Raw genomic sequence first — 22642 nt, forward strand, 5'->3', positions numbered from 1 at the left:
TCGCAAATCTGGTCTTCAGCTCCAGATTCACATTATAAGTCCGTCCTTGGGATCGAGTACTGGTTCTTGCGATGGCTTAACAGAGTTGCTGGCCACCCTTTTACTATCTCAAGGGACATTCTCTACTCAAACCTTAACATCACACCCTGGATGCAGCGGACAATTAACAGGAACATACACACTCTCGCACAAATGCTCACAGGCAGAGTGGATGCTCCAGTCCTGGATAATATTCTAGTTAAACCGCGTGCCACTGCTAGACGTTGCGGAGAACTAAATAATCCACTGCGTTCAGTCCTGAACAATCTTAGTAGCCTGCAAAGATTCTTCCCATCAAATGCAGCGAGAATATTTAACTCACTACAGATAGATGCCGAAAAACTGTGTGAGGATGCAACATACCGGAAAGAGATCTTCCAGGATTCGTACAGACTTACCGAAATATGAATCGGCCGCAAAGTACTAAAGAATTGTGAATAAAAGTGAAGCTTTCTGCTTTAAGAACAACAATAATCTGTTGACTGTAAAAATATACCTTCTGTAACAGTTATGTTAATATGTAAGTTATATGTGGAATTATTAATGAATTGTAAATATATGAGCTGTATAATGTTTGTACACAATCATAAATGTGTAAATACTGTATGTATTAAACATAAAATGTGTATATAATATTTCGGGACGAGACTACGTGTTCAGTATATGTAACCCACTGCACGTAGTATCTCGTACCCTGATATGTACTTAGCACCCTCCTGGCACTTTGCCGTCCCGGGGTGGTTTCCTTATGGAAATAAACAGATAATAATAATAATAATAATAATAATATTCGAAATACGTTGATTCGCCACCTATTACGATCGAATCGACCAAGGATGATTATCATTAACAGCTTAAATGAGCTTTTTTGCAGATAGCTTTTGCTAATCGGTATTTCTAAGACTGTGAAATTCTTTAAACCTTTTCTAGAACTTCTAGAAAAGGATTCAAAGAAGAGCAGTCACGTTGTTAAGGGGTGCTAATAGTTGACCATACGAAGAACAGCTTAGAAGGCGTGGACTAAGGCTTGCCAACTGGTTTAGTAAGGTATCTGAGTAAAGCCCTGAAGGGAATCAGTAAAGTCAAATAGGGAGGTTTTCACTAGCAGAAAAGAGAAGAACCAGCGGGGCACTAATACAAAACTTGGAAAATGACGGAAGGCTGGATCTCATGAAAGTTAATTTCGGAAGCGTATTGTAGATCACTGGAATAAGATTCCTGCCACAATGGTCGTAATCAACACCTCGCCTCTTTATGCATAGCAATTTTTGCCAATGGGGAAAATATTTTTTTTTTTGGCAAATGCAGATAATTTCAGCTTTCACATTGTTTGGCGATTACAATACTATTATTAATGCAGTAGTGCGGAATATCAGAAAGTTTGCCTGTTAATGCGAAGCTGTTCTTCCATCATTCGAAGAGTCATTCGATGTACAAGTGTTTCCTGCCGTTTTTGGGGTTCAAATCGTATTGAACAAACGCAGCGCTTGTTATCTTCCAAATCCTCACAGCCATCCCGACATTATTACTAGCAACAGGAATAAAGGAAGCACAGCTTATAGAGCACCAACCGAAAATCTTGCAGATCAGCAAAAAATACGTCAGCGAAATAGAGCATCGTTACCACAGACTTGTGTTAGCAATTTGAAGATTTCAGCCCCACTTTTTGTCAACTTGAGATAGAATTTAATGCTTCCTCTTTGTTCCATCACGTAACACAATGAACAATACTCCAGCTGTAAAACAACTGCGTGCGAACAACTCATGATACTCAAATGACGCCATAGAGCGAAATAACCGAGTAGACCAGTTGGCACGGCGTACTGCATCATGATCCTACGTACTTTGACATGTGTGCAACGTGTTCTGTCCTGGAATTCATTTTCAAACTCTTAAAAGGCGGTTGCTGCTCTCCGCATTTCAGAAACATTATCTCCGAAGAGAATTATGTCTCTTGACATAAAAATGCAGCAGGCTTCATTTATTACCCGTAAAAGATCCTTCATTCACACCAGTTTCATTTCCTGCTGAACTTTGTACAGAGCTTTCTAGCACGGATGGAAAAATAATTATTATCAAATTATTATATTAGGATTTCCCGTAATTGACTACATAAACCTGTATTTGTGTCTGTAAATTGTGTGTTCTGTGGTCGATTTGCCTGTTTTGCTGGACGAAAAAAAAAACAGTTTCTGAGGAAAAATCCATGCTATCTACGCCTGAGAACGACTAATTCAGCCATGGAGTGAAAGAAGGCCATTAAAGTTCCTCCCATCATTAACGGGATTCGAACCCGTGCCTTTTCCACCCGGTGGAAGTAGGACTGTGACGATACCACTGTGCTACCGCGCAGAGCGTGAATGGAAAACATGCGGGCATTGGCTTTGAGTATCTGTGGTGTGACCAGGTACACTTCCACAATAAATCTAATTCGTATGCGATCCATGAAAGTCCGCTGCTTTTACCCTAACGTGAGTGTCGTGCGGCTAGACTGCCGTATTTCGAATTTATCGTTACAATGAATTCGAATTTATCATTACTTTAACGAGATCTAAAAAAAGTATTAAATAAATAAACAAATAAATAAATATTTATTCCCATCACGGAAAGTTGCCAGGAATTTAAATGTAAATGGATATTTCATAAAAACATAGCATATAAGAGAATAAAGAAAAACAAACATATCTTGTAATGATGAGAAGGTACAACCTAATGAATTTGTGCACCGGGGAAGACTTAAAAGTCTTATGCAGGTAGCCCAGCTCGAGATTATGACGAGTTGTCCATCCACAGCTGGTGCTTAAGCCAGACATGGACATGGACATGTGGACATGTGTGTATATGTAAGGGCGGCACCTAGAACGTTTGTTCAACTCCGCCTCGTGTCTCTGTGAAGAACAGTATCACTACAAATGGGCCAGATATGTGTGTGACGTACGTTTGTGTGTTTTATGTGTGTGTTCTGTTGTTATGTTCTGGCCTCTTGGCTACCCAGAAGCATCAGTCACCTGGACAGATGATTCTGGGTACTCGTCCACACCACGGGAAGGTGGTGTGGACGAGTACCCAGAATCGTCCACACCACGGGAAGGTGGGCCAGTCCCAGAAAAACACGTAGTCTCAAGAGAGACTCTGACCCACCTAGTGTTGCCAGAAGGTGGATCAGATTCCTCTGGGGGCCCATTCCAGAGGGAGGAGATAAAGACAGAAGAGCCAAAAAAAAAAAAAAAAAAAAAACCACCCGTGGTGCAGTTAGGGGAAAAAAAATAGTAATAATAAATTGATTAATAAAATATATGTATATATTAAATAATAATGATAAAAAGTAAATAGAAAAAGAAATAATAATAAGAAAAAGAGGAAAAAAGAAAACGATGCGAATAAATTGGCTGCACTAGAGTGGGAACTCAAGGCAGAGCGCGTGAAAAAAAAAAAAAAAAAAAAAAAATAGGAATACAAATAATAAAATAAAATAAGAAATAAAAATAGTAATAAAAATAATAAAATAAATAAATAAATTGGCTGCGCTAGAGTGGGAACTCAGGGCAGAGCGCGTGGAGAACAAATTAAATAGTAAGAAAATAATAATTTAATAAGAATAAAGAAAAGAGTAATTTGATTTAGAAAATAAAGAAAAGAAAAATAAATAAAATAAAATAAATAAATGAATGAAATGAAATGAAAATGAATGAATAAATAAACTGGCTGCACTAGAGTGGGAACTCCAGACAGCACGTGGAGTAGAAAAAAAAAAAAAAATGAAGAAGATGGTGGCATGCGAATATAGAACTCTTTAAGTCACTGAAGAGGTATTGTTAGGTGCAGTAACAACTCTGTAGCTCTGCTTCCTGCGCTCAAAGACTTCGGATGCATAGGATTGGAATGCCTTTAGATTGTCAGGTGTTTGGAGTAGAGGCTCTGGTTGCTGTTCTGAGATACCTGGCACAGCCAGATATCTCAGAACTATGCTTAAGCCAGATACAAACCAGATCAGAAATATGCTTAAGCCAGATACAAACCAACAAGTATTGAATGAATTATTCCACACAGTTATGGTGACGAATTAGCTGGGGAGCTTTCCGTGAAAAGCACATAGCGCCTATAAGCTGCGGTCATGGCAAATAGATAAAGGTCAGCGTCGAATTCTTGGATTCTGTCAAGCATCTGATTTGGTAAAAAACGGTCTGATAAAGCAAGTCTGCTGAAATTCTCACCTAAAGTTGGCAAAAACCAGAGTTTCTTCTCAGAAACCATAATACACACAGGTAGAAGACGCAGCTTCCCCCCCCCCCCAACATACGCTTTATGGATGGCGATGTCTCTCCACATATCACGAATAGAGTAAAAGGTTTGTTTATATGAGAAAACTTTAATAACGACAGAACACTGAGTCGTGGGTTTTCAACATCGTTGCCGCCGAATTTCCTCTGTTTGAACTCCTGCGGCGTTCAGCTCTGGGATTATTTAAAAGACCAGATCATTTTAAAATTGATATCCTTATGTGCATGTGGGGGGGGGGTTAAGCGCCATATCAGCTAAGGCTATGAGGTGTCAATATACGAGTATTACATCCAAATTGCGTATACTGTGTAGTCGGAAAAGAAAAAAAGTTTTTTGCGGATGAGACCATGCGACCCTCCATCTGCCACTTGAGGAAAAAAGCCGATAAAAGTTGTTTGTGTCATTGACGAGATAAACTGCCCATTGCTTGTTCACACAGTTTCAGATAAATAGATCCAGATCCAGTTTCAAGGCAATAGCTGTTCAGTGTGGTGACCAAAACCCGGCCACTACATTGGACAGCTGTTGACCTGACACTGAGCATCAATCTTGTTGTCGCTGCACTGTAGTGGTGAGTTTGGAAGTAATCTTCTTCCATTAGTCTCTTCTGCATCCTATGAAATATATTATTCCAAACTTGGAATATAAGTCACTCAACCCTTAAGGGTAGAACCTTCAGAGCATAGAAACTTTAATTACGACGACCACCATATTTTAAAACCATCTTTCAATTACGCCATCGAGTAATTACCTATTTTATAACTCACTTAATTTTGATTACTTATTATTGGCTGCTTCAATTACCTTTTTTTTTTATAACGTAACAGTATGTGGAGAAATCAGTAAACACAATAAGTAGCCGTAATTTATGCATCCAGTAATCCCTAGCGGTTGAATGCGGGACTTTCTTATTTATTATGAACATCATTTACGTTAAATTATTCACAAGCTAAGCACGTATTTCTCTAACTTAAATTTAGGCATAATAATAAAATAAAGAAACGAATTTACTCTTTGCTTACGATATATATGCTTCTCTCTTAAAATGATTTAATTCAAAGAAATCCGTTTCTTTTTTTTTTTTTCTTTTTCAGTATATCTACTACATCAGTATTATTGTATATTTGGGGGGGTTACTTTCAGTCTGAACCAGATTCTGATTTTCTACTCTTTTCTTTAACCTGGTACTTGTTGAACCGAACTCGTATATTAAAATATTTTAACCAATCTTAAAATTTTTCAGTATTTGCTCAAATTCCTTCCCACCAATTGAGAAACACTGATCTATAAGTTCCCGTATATCCTACATATTAGTGATATACTTCTTTAATGATGTGATATTTTTGTTGCTGAAAATAGACTTTTTCTAATTTAAAAATAACGTTTCAGATTATAATCCATGTGTCTGGAATTGTCGTATTAACACTCGTGGTGAATGGGACAACCATGAAAGTGCTGCTGAATTTATTAGGTGAGTAATCCTAGTTAACAGTGAGACATCGATACAAAATATTAAATTTCGTTAATCATTGAGTCATTTTCTAGATACAGAACTGTATCAAAAGAGTAATTTCCCAGGAATTTTCATGGGGGTGGAAATCGCTAATGACGGTATTTCATAACATTTCAAATGGACCTTGGCTAGTTACAGTAAAGGCTGTTAGGCTACAAATAATATAAGTTCTTTAATAGAAATTGTAAACATTATAAGTTCACTTCAAGTTTATTGGCTGTATACAAAATGACGCTTTTTCTGTATTGTTATTCAGTTTCCAGCATGTAATAACCGCCAATCCAAAGTGCAGTTAGTCCTCAATTCCTTTTTATGGAACCCACTTCCTCTTATAGTACTCAGTTGAATATTTAGATGGTGAAAATAATCAGAGAATGGAGTGGATTGTCAGATCCCAGACTTCAACACAAAACAAGTTAATATTCGCAGTGCTTTACATTTCTAGCACATTAGCAAATATGTATACCCTGTCTATGGTGGCTCCCAGACAAATTGTAAATCTCCACCTATTATCACTGTGAAGGAATAGAGGAACCTATAAAACGGGCCTGACTTATAATTAAATGTGTGTTTGTAAGACTTACACTGTAAGTGTTAGTGCATATTCTGTAGTATGTGTTGTTTATGCCAGGCGTCTTTGCCACCAGGGAACAGCCAACGTCTGCGCAACTTCTGCTTGGTGCCCGTCCCCGGCACAAGGAACCGAGCGTGTATCCAACACTACAGCATCCACTGGATGGTAGTGCTAAACCAATGGATGCAATAAATTTCCTCTCTTCTTGGTAACCCAGGTTACCAAGAAGAGAGGAAAAAGGAAAAAAAAAAAAAAACATCCAGCCCTGTCAGTGCACTTTGTCCACATTAGCAAATAGTGTATAGTGTTTCTTGTCAAGCAGTACCGGGGTCCCCACTCCATAACTCCGCGTAGTGTACTCCGTGTTGCAGTACAAACTCTGTAAAGGCCAGAGAACTTGTAAGTTTATATGTAGTCTTTTTAATATATTATTGGGTTATGTTTGTCTGTTCTTCCTCGGGCCGTTTGCCGTGGGCCCCATTCGTGGGACCCTGTTTCCCGTCCAAATCTCGGGAAGGTTTGGACGGGCATCTGGGTAGTCTTAATTGCTAAGATTATAACTTAATAGAACACTTAATAAAACTCTATAGTTTTAATTAAAACTTAAACTTAGTTAAAACTCAATAATTTTCTCGCATCTTAGCCGTTCAGTTTAATTACAATTGTATATTTATTACTTCTCTGTCCATATACGTTTTTTAAGTCTCTTTTCTCTGTATATACGAGTATGCATTTATACTGACCAGGTTCAGGAATCGTAGAATACAATACAAACTAAGCGTGCACGGATTGTCTAACGCTAATAACAGTGCATTAAAACTACATTTGGTCTATGCATGTATTTTTTAATAAAAATTCAAATTTATTTTGAATTTGTATTAAACAATTAAAAAAAAAGAATTAAAAAAAAAGAAAAAAAAAAAGAAAAAAAAAAAGAATTAAAAAAAAAAGAAAAAAAAAGACTATAATTGCCGGATTTTTATTTGTGTGATTTTAGTGAAATTCTGGTTGGCTCCATATATCTTTATATATGAACCAAATATAAAATTTCAAGAAAATCTGTCTAGTAGGAGTTCTGTGAAGTGCGGACGGACAGATGGAAATGAAGAAGATGTTGTTGTTGTTATTTGAAAGCTATTGGCGCAAGAGCAGCTTAGGCTATAATGCGCCTAGCCTAGGTAGGAGAGTTTTGTATATCAGCATTTTTTCACTTTACTTGTGGTTTATGGCAGAACCAAGACTTTGCTATATATATTGTGTAGTTTCTCTATAAAAGGTGTACTATTAATTTTATATGTTTTGAAAGTATCCAGTTAACTTGAGGAAGAAGAAAACTTCGGTTATATTTGGCCGGTCATCTAAAATTGTTTTAAGCATGAGATTGTTTTGTTTATTCATTATTGATTGAAAGGCTCTTTGACGTTCTCTATGAAATTTTGGGCAGTTCACCATGAAGTGATGTATAGTCAGCGGAACTTGACAGTTTTGGCATTGAGGGGGATCTTCACCTCTGAGTAGGTAACAGTGTGTCATATGTGTATGCCCGATTCGCAATCGAGCGAGGATCACTTCTTCCTGTCTATTCGATCGGAAGCTAGTAGACCATGGTCGAAGTGTTTCTTTTATTAGGCGAAGTTTGTTGTTAGTCTGATCTAGCCAGTGTTTTTGCCATTGTTTTATACTGCTTTGGTGGATCAAGGATTTGTAATCTGTATATGGCATTGTATGAAAGGCATAATCAGATGTGGAAGCTTCTTTTGCTGCTTTGTCTGCTCTTTCGTTTCCAGTTATTCCTGTGTGGCCTGGGATCCAGCAGAATCTGATATTGTGATTTCTTTGTAATACCTTTGATACTGAAAATTGGATATGTTGTAGGATTGGATGTCCTTTGGTATTTGCGTTCTGCAAGGCAGTAACAGAGCTAAGCGAGTCCGTGAAAATAATGCTGTTTGCTATCTGTTTATGTTTGATGTGGTTTATAGCCATTGAAATGGCTTGTAATTCAGCAGTAAAAATACTGCATTCTTTTGGGAGTTGTTGGATGAAGGTACGATCCTCAAAATGAATTGCAGCTCCTACACAAGTCTCTGATTTAGACCCATCTGTATATATGAAAGTGTGATTTGGATATTGTTCTTTGTATGCTGCATATAACTGCTGGTAGTTTTTTCTGGATAGAGTGTTTTTCCCCCAGGTTTGAAAATACATATCATATATGGGTTGAACTATGCACCATGGTGGAATGGTCTGTGCAATTGCAGTAGCTACGTTGTCATAATCAAGCTCTCGGCTTAGCAGTAAATCTTTCAGACGGATGTTGGCAGGTCGATTCATCCGTGGATGGGCTTGGTATATGTTTTCCCAGTTATATGAAAACAGAAAGACTCTATTTGGATGATCACTGATAGATTTTATCTTGACGGCATAGTGCAATAACAAGTTCTGTCGTCTAAGCTGTAATGAAGGTTCATGGGCTTCTGCATAAAGGCTTTGTATAGGTGAAGTTCGAAAAGCGCCGAGTGCTATACGGAGTGCACTGTGGTGTATGGGGTCTAACCATCTCAAAGCACTTGGTTTAGCCGAGTCGTAAACAGCTGCTCCATAATCTAGTTTGGCACGAACTATAGATCGATAAAGTTTGAGAAGTGTATATCGATCTGCTCCCCAAGTTGTTGCGGAAAGAACTTTGAGAATGTTTAATTTCTTTAAGCAAGAAAGCCTGAGTTGTTTAATGTGATCAAGGAATGTTAGTTTCTTATCCAAAAGAAGTCCTAAGAATCTTATGCTTGGTATTACTGGGATAATATGTCCGTCAAGTTTCAATTCGGGATCAGGGTGTAGGTTTCGTTTTCTACAGAAGTGTATACACGCAGTTTTTTGTGTGGAAATCCGGAAGCCATTTGTTTGAGCCCATTTGCTTATTTTGTTTATTGTTCCTTGTAGCTGACGTTCTATACTTCGCATATTCTGAGAGTGATAGGAAATGCTGAAATCGTCAACGTATAAAGCAGCGTCAACGATTCTTGGAATGTGCTCGGTTATTGTATTTATTTTAATAGCGAACAGGGTAGTACTAAGCACAGACCCCTGAGGCACTCCTTCTTCTTGGATGAAAACCTTTGAAAGGATTGTCTGCAGCCTAACTTGGAATGTCCTGTGTTGCAAGAAATTTTGGATATATTTAGGAAGATGTCCACGTAAACCAAGGAGGTGTAGGTTTTGTAGGATTCCATAACGCCATGCCGTATCGTAAGCTTTTTCTATATCAAAGCAGATCATGACGTGATGTTCCTTGCGGATGAAGGCATTCCGTATACTGTTTTCTAGTTTTATAAGTAGGTCTAGTGTTGAGCGATTTTTCCTGAAACCATGCTGTGCCGGGTCGAGAAGATTATTACTGTTCAAATACCACATTAAACGAGCGTTGATGATTTTTTCCATAACTTTGCCTAGGCAACTTGTTAAAGCAATTGGACGGTAGTTGCGTGGATTGGAAAGATCCTTTCCCGGTTTTGGGAAGGCCAGAATTATTGCATGATGCCAACTATGTGGAAACTGGTTTTCTAGAAAGATTTTGTTGAACAGTTCAAGTAATGCCATTTGGGATTGGTGGTCAAGTTCCTTTATCATCATGTAGTGAATTTGGTCTGGTCCTACAGCGCTTTGCTTTGTCTGCGACAGAGCTGTTTTTAATTCATGGAAAGTTAACGGAAGGTTGTACTGTTCGTCATTTCTTGTGGAAAAATTCAGTTTGTGTTTTTCTATTCTTGCCTTGTATGTTTGAAAATTAGGAGTATATGATGTGGTTGCTGATGTTTTGGCAAAGGTTTCACCCAGTGCATTGGCTATTTCTGAAGGCTGTGCGGTGATTTGTCCATTCCAGTTTAGGATTGGGGGTGGATTAATCTGGTATCTGCCATTCATTTTTCTGATTTTATTCCAGACAGTTTGAGATGGTGTGGGACTTGTTAAAGTGGATGCAAATTTTATCCAGGATGCTTTGCTACTGGCTCTTCTAACATACTTGGCTCGCGCTCGTGCCTTTTTGAATAATACTAGGTTCTCTGTAGTGGGACATCTTCGGAAATTATTCCAGGTTTTAATTCTCTCTCTTTTAGCGTGTGAACATTCTTCATTCCACCATGGTTTTGGATGTCTTGGAAGGTGTGGTGATGTTTTTGGAATAGTCTGCTCAGCAGCTTGGATTAGTTTATTTGTTACATATTGTACTGCTGCATCTAAAGGCTTTTGCTTGATAATATCTGCATCTAATTTTACAATGGATTTATACTGTTCCCAATCTGCTTCATTTACTTTCCATTTGGGATTTCTACATGACTGACATGTGGTTCCTGATATCATGGAAATGATTATTGGATAGTGATCGCTGCTGAGAGGATCTCTGTGTACAGACCAATCAAGTATTGGAAATAATGTTGGAAAGCATAATGATAGGTCAATAGCTGTGCTGTTTCCCGATGGAAGATGCGTGTATGTATGTGTGCCATCATTCAACAGGGTTAAGTCATTCTGTTCTATCCATTTTTCGATCTGTTTTCCTCTCCGGTCTATGGCTGTGTTTCCCCACATAGGACTGTGTCCATTGAGGTCTCCCAGTATACAGTAGGGTGGAGGTAACTGAGTTAATATATCTTCCAAGTCTTGTTGTTATAATTCTTGGTTTGGGGGAACGTAAATTGTTATAATGGTTATGAGAGATTTAATGGCTATGCGTACTGCAACCGCCTCAAGGGTTGTGTTTAGTGGAAGAACTTGGGAAGGAATGTGTGATTTTACCAAAATTGCCACACCACCATGGGTCGTGCCACCTGTTACTCTGTCTTTACGGTATGTGATATAGTTCTTTACTGTGGGAGAGTCTTGAGGTCTGAGATACGTTTCTTGCAGGCAAAGACACAGCGGGGTATGCTGTGCAATCAGATCATATATATCATGTATATTAGTGCGGAAACCTCTGCAGTTCCATTGGATTATAATCCCCATTATTTGGTTTTCGAGAAAGTGTCAGACTGTTTCTTAGCTGTTGCTTTAAGCTTTTCAAGTTTATGTTTTTCCTTGGGAAAATATGGTTTGCCGGTATCCATCTCTTCTTCCGCAAAAATCTCTAGTACTGATTCCTCTGCTTGATTGGTCAATTCTGTATCCATTTGTTCTGTTGGCTTCTGGCTTATGACATTACGTTTTTCTGTGGCTTTTGTTTCTATGTGTTTTGCATTCGGAGGTACAGATAGTGGTGTGTTTGTGACTTTCTCTTTTTGTTTTGGCTGGGATGTGAGAAGTAGACCTCGTGCCCAGTCTGAAATAGACTTCTTTGGGGGAATCGTGAAATCTGTTTGCGTCTCTATTGTACGCCATTTCTTTATGACCTGTGCATAGGAAGGTCTGTTTAAAATAGTCGGGAGTACAGTTCTCTTAGCTTCTTGGTATGTTACGGAGTGTTCTACTTTATATCGTTGAATCTGCTTTTCTCTTTTCCAGAATTCGCAGTTCTTAGAATAGGCGGAATGATCCCCCTTACAATTTGGACACTTTGGTTGCTCGGCTGGACAGTTCTGATTGGTATGATCTTGAGATCCACAGTTGGAACAGATAGGAACTCCACGGCATGCCATTTGTGAATGACCATACTTTTGGCATTTAAAGCAGCGGAGAGGATTCGGAATGTATGGTCTGATGTTACAATTTAGATATCCGGCCTTTACCGATGTAGGTGGTTTGGGAGTGTTAAAGGTCAGTATCAAATTTCTAGTTGGAGTAAGTATACCATCTCTAGTAACATTAATCCTTCTCACCGCAATGACGCCTTGATCTTCTAGCTCATTTTTAATTTCTTCTTCTGAGACACTAATAAGGTCCCATTCAGAAATTACTCCTTTTGATGTGTTTAGGCTGTTATGGGGAGAGACTGCTACTGGGATCCCTCCAAAAGTTCTCATCTGAAGCAGTCTTTCTGCATGTTTGGCACTGGCTGTCTCGACTAAAATGTCGCCTGATTTCAGTCTCTTGACATTTTTTGGTGTTCCAGCTACACTTTCTAGGCATTTTTGTATTACAAATGGCGACAGTTTTCCCAATGGCTGTTCTGATGTTGAGTGGAGGACTAGAAAGGTAGGTGCATGAAGCGATGTTATCTCCTTTTTTTGTCTTTTGGTAACATTTGTCTCATTATCCTCATTTTTCCGACTCAACGGAGTCGGATCTTTGGGATCTGTGGTTGTGATGTTTGGATCATTCATGTTTGCTCCTTTTAGCCCTGGGAGTGAGAGCTTTTCCTCCCAGGTTTCCGGCCCCGCCACGGGGAGGCAGGAGCGGTGCCACCTAGTGACCAAGCGGAAGTTGATTAGTAGTTAGTAAACTAGAAAATAAATAAAAGAAAGGTGTCTTTCCTTTCTTAGGATTCTTTGTGCTGGTACTTTTCAGCAACTATATATATATATGTACAATAGAGAATTTTCTTTAAACTCTATAAACGTGTATCACTATCACTTTAGAAATCGCTTTATAATCGCAGAGATATCGCCTGATCACTAGAAACGCTTGGCACTCGGGGCCAATGAAGAAGATAATAGGCGCTTATGCGCATATACACTGGTATTCAAAGAAAGCGCATCACCCCTTAAAATTGTAATTGTCGTCCGAATAACGTAAGTATATGGCAATATTTCTTACAGATTGCATCAGATAAGATTGACACGCGTAGGTGATGACGTAATATTGCATAAGCTGTTACTTTCAGCTGTATAAGCACGCTATGCAAGAGTTGCAGTCATTCCTTGCTTCTGGCAGGATGGCGAGTTACGTGCAGTTGACGCCACAAAGAAAGAGTGCTATTGTTGCTTTACGTGAGGAAGGATGTTCTTTCCGTCATATTGCTTATAGAGTGTCTTGTAATCAGTCGACAGTGAGTAGATTTCTTTCCAAACTCAAGAATACTGGTTCTGCTAATAGGAAAAAAGGAAGCGGATGCAACGAGTCTACGTCAAAACAGGACCGGTTTTGAAACGCTCTTGCCTTAAAAACCTTTAAAGCTTCTTCGTCTGAGCTGAAAAGAGAATGGGAAGAACTTACAGGAGTGGCAGCAAGTGCAGAAACAGTGAGAAGACGCCTCTTCAAAAAGTTACTTGTAGTCCCTGGTCCCAAGAAGCCCCTCCTCACACAAAAAATGAAAAAGGCCCGATTAATTTGGTGTAAGAAGCATGTCAAATGGACTCCCGAGCAGTGGAAGTCAGTTATTTTCTCGAATGAGAAGAAATTCAATCTGCATGGCTCTGATGGGAGACAAACGATTCGCCGTAGACGTGGTGAAGAATACCATCCAGACTGTATGGTGACTACAGTGAAATTCCCTACCTCCCAAATGATATGAGGGTGCATTTCGTATCGCGGAGTAGGTCACCTGCAGTTTATAAAAGGTTCCGTAAATGCCAATGGATGCCTGGCTATATTGGAAGGTAAATTGCTGCCAACCATTAGAGATCATTTCAACCTGCCAAGTAACTGCATCTTTCAGGACGACTCTGCTCTTTGTCATCGGGCGAAAAGTGTAAGTAGGCACTTCTGTAGTTACTTTAGATTCGTTTCTGCATGAGAGGTTCGACAGTAATATGTTTACATTTGTTACAGGTGAAAAAATGGTTGGAAGAACGGTCCATTATAACTCTTAGCTGGCCAGGAAACAGCCCGGACCTGAATCCTATAGAGAAGAATACCATCCAGACTGTGTGGAATCTGCAGTTGCCAGAAAGAAACCAAAGATCCTTCGTAAACTTCATAATTCATGTTTGGAACCACGAACTATCAGTTGATTATCTTCAGAAATTGATCTTGTCAATGCCTCGACGGTGTGCTGCTGTCATCAGGGCCAGAGGCAGTTCAACTAAATATTAGTTTGCACCTGGTGAACTTTTCATTTTGTTTTCCATTTAAAATGATAAACTGAAGCAAACTGAAGCTTCTGATAACATTTCAGCGAATAACGCATTGAGAGCACCTGTCAAATATTACTTAGCTTTGCCGTAACTATTAATATCTTTTGTTTATATTTCTATTTGTGATGCTAATCATTAATGCAACATATCATCGCGAAAAAGGATTAGAAATGTGAAATTCCTAGATGATGCACTTTCTTTGAACACCAGTGTGTATATATATATATATATATATATTAACGCGCCAAAAAAAAGTCATTCGCATTTGAACTATATTTGCGGCATACAATAATTAGCTATTCATCATATAATTAGCTATTCATAGTATATTATATATTTTTTATCAATTTTTCTATTTTAGATATGACAAAATTATCATCTCCTCGACGAGCTGTAATGGCCAATGCAGTTCGTTATATCAGAGATACCGTGTTAAAATCTAGACGAGTACAGCGAACGGATAAATCTCTTGCAGGAGCAAACTGGACGTGGGTAGCATTTCAGACTACTATACATGACCCCTATGCGATGGAGGAGTTGCAGGTAAATCTTAAATAATTCAAAATAACGTAAAGGAAATGCAAAGTTTAAATACATTGTTAAATAAATTTGAACTTTGCATGATAACAGTCAGTCATATAATGTTCGAAGTAGGCGTTGAGCTTTCAGGATACGATGCCATCGCAACGAGTTGCCTTGATTTTGCATTACAAATAATTTGCGCATCCTGTACTAGAATCTTTGTAATTACGAAGATGTGGAATTCTTCAATTCAGAAGAGGAATTTGAGATTCTTTCACACAATGGTTGATTTAGTTGATCTGGCAGTAATTTAGTTTTTTTTTTTTTTTTCTAATTCAAAAACCCGAAGTTTTCACACCGTAAACAAGCCTTAGAATTTAATTTACGGACACAAGATAATGATCCCTCATGGCTCTCCCGGCACTTATTCAAACACGTTAACTAGCCAGTGTGAGGTGCTGTTGGGTTTTACGAGCTGTTGTTGTAGTTGGATTTTTAAGAGCATCAGCGACTAATGCCATATTGCTCCGTGTATATTGGCTATAAATTGCGTGTTTGTTTTGAGGTCGATATTCTGTTTGCTGGAAAAAAAACTCGACTTTCTGGGAGAAAAAACCACCCTACCCTTGCCTGAGACCAACTAATTCAGCCACGTTGTGAAAAAGACACATAAAAGTTCCTCCCGTCATCGACGTCATTCGAACTCAGGTCTTTTCTATCCTGTGTGGAGAGGATGGCTATCCTAGATATTGACTGGAATTTGGGGGCTGGTCATTCACACACTAGCAGGGCTTTTGTGGATTTATTGGATGATTGTTTTCTACATCAGCATGTTCGGGAGGCAACTAGAGGGAGTAATACTCTTGATTTGATTATCAGCAGTGATTCTTCATGCATTAAGAATCTGCAGATAAATGAACCACTAGGTGGCAGTGATCACAGTGTGCTGAAGTGGGACTTACTCAAAGAGGTAACTACCATTAGGGATAAAGTGAAGGGTTATTGCTTCCGTAAAGGCGACTACGACGGACTGAGACAGTATTTAAATTCTATACAGTGGGACCAACTGATGATGTTACCAACAGCAAATTCAGAATGGGAAGCATTCAAAGAACTTATCTTGGAAGCTACTAGGCTTTACATACCAACTAAGAAATATTGTTCAAGGTTTAGGCCAAAATGGATGTCAGATGAACTAATGAGGCATATGGCAGAGAAGAAAAATGCATGGGATACTTACAAATTAACACATGACACAGAAGCCTATGATAGATACAAGTTGATATGCAACCAAGTTACAAAGGAGGTTAGGCAGGCGAAGGCAGATTACAAGAAATCCTTGGCAAGGGATGCAAAGAAAAACAGCAAAGAGTTCTTTACTTATGTAAACTCTAGAAGGAAGGGGATGAATCAGATTGGTCCACTTGATATTGATGGGTCAACTGTTGATGATCCTGCTCAGGTAACTAACAAACTAAATGAATATTTTGCATCGACATTCACACATGAGGAGTTATTCAGCGAGGGGAATGCCAGAGGTGTATTCAACTCCAGCAGTAAGCTACAGAATCTTGAAATAACTGGGAGTAAAGTGGAGGAGAAACTGTTGAAGATAAACACAAGAAAGGCACCCGGGGTGGATGGGATCCATTCAGTTATATTAAAGGAGGCAACAAAGGAAGTAAGCAAACCCTTAGCCATAATTATGAGAGCATCCTTGGACTCAGGGGAGGTACCCATAGACTGGAGATGTGCAAATGTGACCCCAATTCACAAAGGAGGATCAAAGGCTGACACAAGTAATTATAGACCTGTGAGCTTAACTTCTGTTCCAGGAAATTTAATGGAGGCACTGGTTAAAGAAGCACTGCAGGATCATTTAGACAAGACTTCAGTTATAGCTCGGACACAGCATGGTTTTGTTAAGGGTAAGTCTTGCCTGACCAATTTGATTGGATACTATAATGCAGTCACAAAAGAACTGGATGCAGGGAATAGCTTTGATATTATATACTTGGATCTTAGAAAGGCTTTTGATACTGTTGCACATGGAAGACTGCTACACAAATTGGAGCAGTGTGACATTGGAGGCAAATTGCTGCTATGGATAAAGGGGTGGTTGAGGGGGAGAAGACAGAGAGTGGTAATCAATGGACACTGCTCATCGTGGACTAATGTTATTAGTGGAGTCCCTCAGGGCTCAGTGTTGGGTCCATTATTGTTTTCTGTATTTATAAATGATATTGATGATGGTATATCAAGCTTAATGTCCAAGTTTGCAGACGATACAAAGGTTGGCAGGGTTGTCAAGGACACTACTGACACTATGCTGCTGCAACAGGATCTGGAAAGGTTGAGCAGATGGGCTGAGAGGTGGCAAATGAAGTTTAACATTGACAAATGTAAAGTACTACACATGGGAAACAGCAACCCCACAGCAACGTATTAACTCTGTGGTACTACACTGACAGTGGTAGAGAATGAAAGGGACTTGGGGGTGGTTGTGCAGGCAGATATGAAGTTCTCTGAGCAGTGCAGACGGGCTGCAAGAGTAGCTAATGGAGTATTGTCAATGATATACAGGAATTTTTCCAGCAGGGATAAGGAGGTGATTATTCCCTTGTATAAGGCAATGGTCAGGCCACACCTAGAGTACTGTATACAGGTCTGGAGGCCTCATTTCAAGAAGGATGTAGAGCTGCTGGAATGAGTACAGAGAAGGGCAACAAGATTAGTGAATGGAACAAAGGGGTGCTCTTATGAAGAAAGGCTTAAGTTTTGCAAATTTCAGTGTCTGGAGACTAGGCACCAGCGAGGTGATCTGATAGAGGTGTATAAAGCCTTGAATGGTTTGAGCATGCTCAATGCTGATGGGATTCTTCCTCTAGCTCAGAATAATCACCTGAGAGGGCATAAATTCAAATTGAGGAAAGACAGATGTAGGATAGACGTGCGGAAATTTGCCTTTAGCCAGCGGGTGGTTGGTTGGTGGAACAGACTTCCATCCCTTGCGGTCGAAGTTGGCAGCCTAAATAAGTTTAAGGCTCAGCTGGACAGGTATTTTGAACGAACAGAGGGGTGAAGTGGAAGTGGTTTTTTTTTTTTTTTTTTTTTTTTTTTGGCTGATGCTGCATTAGCTTGCTTTCTTGCATCAAATGCCTCTACTGATGCTAATGCTAATGAGTACAATGAACAATTGTACAGAGAAATAGAGTGGGCTAGTAAATCGGAATGTCTTATAATGGGGGATTTTAACTTCCCAGATATTTACTGGAACTTGTGAGTTGGGTACTCACATAGTCAGACTTTTGTGGATTTATTGGATGATTGTTTTCTGCAGCAGCATGTTCGAGAGGCAACCAGAGAAAGTAATACTCTTGATCTGGTTATCAGCAGTGATCATTCATGTATTAGGAATTAGGAATCTTATTGTAAAAGTCGGTTGTTTAAATAAATTTAAGGAAGAATTAGATATATTTATTAGAGAGGATGGAAAGATGAAATTGGGCAGTTTCCTCCTCCCCACCTTTGGCTAATGGTCTATAAGCTTGCTTCCTTTCATCACATGCCACTACTAATACTAATACTAATATTACTAATACTACCTACTGTACTACTCACAAGGGCGGTTTTGGTTTGGTTTAAGCTTTATCGGCGCATTAGCAACTAAGGCTATAATGCGCCAAAATCACGTAAGGGAAAAGATTATGGTTAAAATATTTCAGTGACCTAAAAAATTAAATCTCTTCGTCAAAAGGGATAACGATAAATGTAGATCAGTGGTATGTATAAATTATATATTTTAAATAAGGCTAAAAGGGTTTAAGGCCTTTAAATAATTAAAAACGGCTGGCACGTGTTCGTTGTCGGATAAAATCTGATTGAGTGTATAAGGCTCAGTCAGGTGACTAAAAACGTTAAAATAAAAAACACGTTCATGTCTATTACGGGGGCACTCAATTAAAATATGCCGAACGCTTAAAACATTTTCACAGTTCTCACACATAGGAGAGTCATCTGCCATCAGCATTAACGAGTGTGTAAGATGACTATGTCCTATGCGGAGGCGAGCGAGAACAACTTCTTCTCTGCAATTCCTGCACAGGCTAAACTGCCATAGTTTAATTACAGACTTTATCTGATAGATTTTGTTCATGGTCTGCCCATGCCAAGGTTTGCCACTGGGATAAGAATTTAGAGTGTATCATATGCATGTAGTCTGCATAGGGGACTAACATGTTCACGAGAGCGTTTCTAGGAGGATCAGCGACTAAGGTTCATTGCTCCGTTTATACTTCTGTAAATTGCATGTGTTCTATGGTCGATTTTCTGTTTGCTGAACGAAAAACTCAAGTTTCAGGGAAAAAAACCATTTTCTCTGGTCTGAGACCGACTGACTGAGCGACGTTGTGAAAACGGCGAATCTTCAGTTAGTCATATGTAAGTTTCACTTTTTCAAATTAGAAGAAAATAGAGATATTGTCCCCCTTCGTTGCGTTTTTCATACTTAACTCGAATCGCACAGAAATACTTTGTTTAACGGGATTAAACTGTCAGAAAATCCGTATGTAGCACATAGAAAGCGAATGAGAATAATTTTAAAGTGTTCATTTAGATAAGAACAAAATTCTTAGAGTTAGATTCGTAAAGAAACAAATTTTTCTCTAAACAGAAATTTCAAGATATATAAACGCTGTTTACAGCAATTCTAAACATTCACTACAATTACAATTGATGTTTCTACAATCACGTAAATCAATAAGTTTTCAGGAATTGCGTGAATAGGAAAGAGAGAATTAAAAAAAAAAAAAAAAAAAAGTGTCATTCCGAACTGTAACATGAAGAGTGCGTCAGTATCTGATGATTAAAACGTCCTGCATACCGTATATTTATAGGCTACATCTTGTCTGGAAGATGTATTTTCACTCTCTCTCTCTCTCTCTCTCTCTCTCTCTCTCTCTCTTGATGGTTGAGACCTGTCTTGCAAAGCAATCCTTCAGTTTCACTTATTTAATAAAATTACACGTGTATAATAACAGTTGAAGACATTTGCATGATAACTGCCAACGTGATGCTCTAATCACCTTTCATGACAATGATTTATTGCCTTAGCGAAAACTAATCGATAACTAAATGGAGTTTGAAATATTATTCTTCGACTGAAAGAAATGCTAAATATGGCTTTATCAATTGAGAAATTTTTAAAAAAAAAAACAGTTTTTTTTTTTTTTCGGTTTTCTGAACGCTAAAAGAATACAAAAGAGGGCAGTACTTGATGGATAAAATGTTTGCTTAGTCGCAAACGGAGGAGAGCCAAGAAAATGGCTCTACTTTATTTCTGTCTGCTTTACATTAAATAGAGAAATTAGTTTTCAGTGTTCATTACATGATTATAATAACAGGCACTGACAATGGATGGTGTTAAAGAGTAAAACTAGAAAGGGAAATATCACTTCGAATAATCTGATATTAATGTGACATCTTCTTACTGGAGTATCATATTAACTGCTATAACCAAATAACGCGATTTATTCAGAATAACTAAATTAACTTGCTTTAAAAAAGAATGTTCGTTAGCTTTCTTCAACTAATTTAATTATTGTTTCCGCGAAACTCTTCTAGTCTGGGTTTGAAGATGCCGAAGGATATTACCACACAGTTCGTAACGTTATATGTCCGCAATGTCGCTTCGAACATCAGGTAGAACCCAGTTCCTTAGAGATGGAAGAAATGTTCAAGGAAGCAATACTTAGGATGACCAAAGCCCTAAAGGTGATGAGTATTTTTTGATTTTTAGTAATGATACTATACTCATTAAGTTAAAACTTCTTTTGATAAAATTTTAAAATCTAACATAAAATTTTAAATTAGAAGCTTTTCTATATAGAGATTTTCTATATTTTTGGATTGGGGGGACGCTTTTTTGTTTTCATGAACCACTTTTTTTACGAAATATGGACAACCCAATTTTATGATAGATCTTGTTTATTTTCACTTGATCTGGAACTTCGAGGGCGTGTAAAATTTATGAAAAATTTTAAGTGGGCTGAAGGTATAAAAGTTTTGGAACCTCTGCTATATAGGCGGATAATTTAATTTGCGGAATGGCAGCGCCATCTTACAACCTCTAAAATTTCGGCAGACTGCCTGTAGATAGCATGAGAGCATGCCCAAGAATACTCTGATACAGCTGCAAGTTCAGGCTAACATTTCTGTTAGTGTGAACCGCTTTGTGATCTACAAAATGCAAAGTTTGAAGACAGAAACGTTTTGTTATTCGCTGTTGTGCTACAGAGACTGCGAGAGAAATGTCAAGTGTTTAAAGAAAGCAGAAATTTTCAAGTGGTATAAGGCACATTAATGAAGGTCAAGAATGTGTGACTACAACGACCACTGTCAACGCGTTTTCAAGGAATTCTGCTGGATTACTTCTACGAGTGGTTTCATTGATTTCACAAGTGTTTCTAAATAGTTGCGGGAGATGATTTAGAAAAGTAAAGAGCAGAGGCAGACCTCAGCGATGAAGAATAAAAGGAAGGCAAGTCCCTGACGCGAATTAAATGATCAGTCGACGTACGCGATGTGAGTTCTTCTGCAGGTTTTCTCGAGGAAAACATCTAAACAACAAACATCAACTGTGTGTGTGTGTGTGTGTGTGTGTGTGTGTGTGTGTGTGTGTGTGTGTGTGTGTGTGTGTGTGTGTGTGTGTGTGTGTGTGTGTGTGTGTGGCTTTTTTTTTTTTTTTTTTTTGTGGACTCTGTTAGGAAGCTCGGGCGACCCTGGCAGAGACAGCCAAAGATTTTGGGACTGCCTGGCTACCTCCCAGAGGTTAGTGGTGGGAAACGTGGAGTCCCATCAGGGGCCCCACATCGAAAAGCCAGAGGACAACACAACCCAACACTGCACTTCATAAAACAACACACTACTCACACTTCTGGCTTTCACAGAGTACTGTTTTACCACACGGAGTAAAAAAATGGGAAACAGAACAGAGGGTCTTACCTATATCCCCTGTTCTGTTTCTCCCATTTTTTTTTTTTTTTTTTTTTTAATTTGACCTCTGTCAGGAAGCTCCGGCGACCCCGGCGAAAGCCAGCCAGAGTATGATGGGCAGCCTGGCTCAACTCCTAGTGTTGGTGGCGGGCAGTGCTGGGTTCCACTAGGGGCCCCTGCGGCCAAGCAGCGAGAGGCACAACAACAGGACAAAGCACTACTCTGACATAAACCAGACATTACATTTTTCTGGCTTTTACATAGATTCTGTACTTCTTCACAAAGTACCATGATGTGGGAAACAGTAGGTGGCGCCTTCCACAAAACACTATGCGTGTGTTTGCATGCGCCGTCTCTTGTAAAAGTAATACTGAGAGGAAATTAGACTATCTCATTCTTAGTACTTCTGCGGAATCGAAAATCCTCATCCCACAAAAAGGATTCACAGCTCGGATTTACTACTGAAAACGAACTAACACAATCGTTTGCAGCAAACAAAATAAGATTCTCACGGAGAGGAAGAATAAGTAAACAATATATGAATAATAAATAGAAATCTTATCATGGTTCGAAGCATCAAACCCTGTCAGTTATTGCACCGCTCTTCCAGTTCATTGGACCTTCTCGATGGTATTGTATTATGCGCTTGTGAACTGGAATCTCATTCCGCGAATACTATCAAGAAAGGGAATCGGTGGTGATACGAAGAAATCTCGAGCTACAAATTGGATCTTCTCGCCCTTGTGAAATACTGCAGTGCGTCACTTACTC

The 22642-nt window shown here is 38.8% G+C and overlaps 1 protein-coding gene across 1 annotated transcript in view; it reads left to right on the forward strand.

The window, feature by feature from the left end:
- LOC150080047 (sperm-specific sodium:proton exchanger-like) overlaps positions 1-22642 on the forward strand; it is a 101214-nt gene that overhangs the window by 65798 nt on the left and 12774 nt on the right. The window contains exons 7-8 of the mRNA XM_090381643.1: positions 5710-5791; positions 14718-14899. Coding sequence (XP_090237769.1) covers positions 5710-5791; positions 14718-14899 — 264 coding nt within the window. The remainder of the gene's footprint in view (positions 1-5709; positions 5792-14717; positions 14900-22642) is intronic.

The sequence above is a fragment of the Mastigoproctus giganteus genome, chromosome 9, assembly GCF_048544385.1.
Source record: "Mastigoproctus giganteus isolate SK-2022 chromosome 9, ASM4854438v1, whole genome shotgun sequence".
NCBI lineage: Eukaryota > Metazoa > Arthropoda > Arachnida > Uropygi > Thelyphonidae > Mastigoproctus > Mastigoproctus giganteus.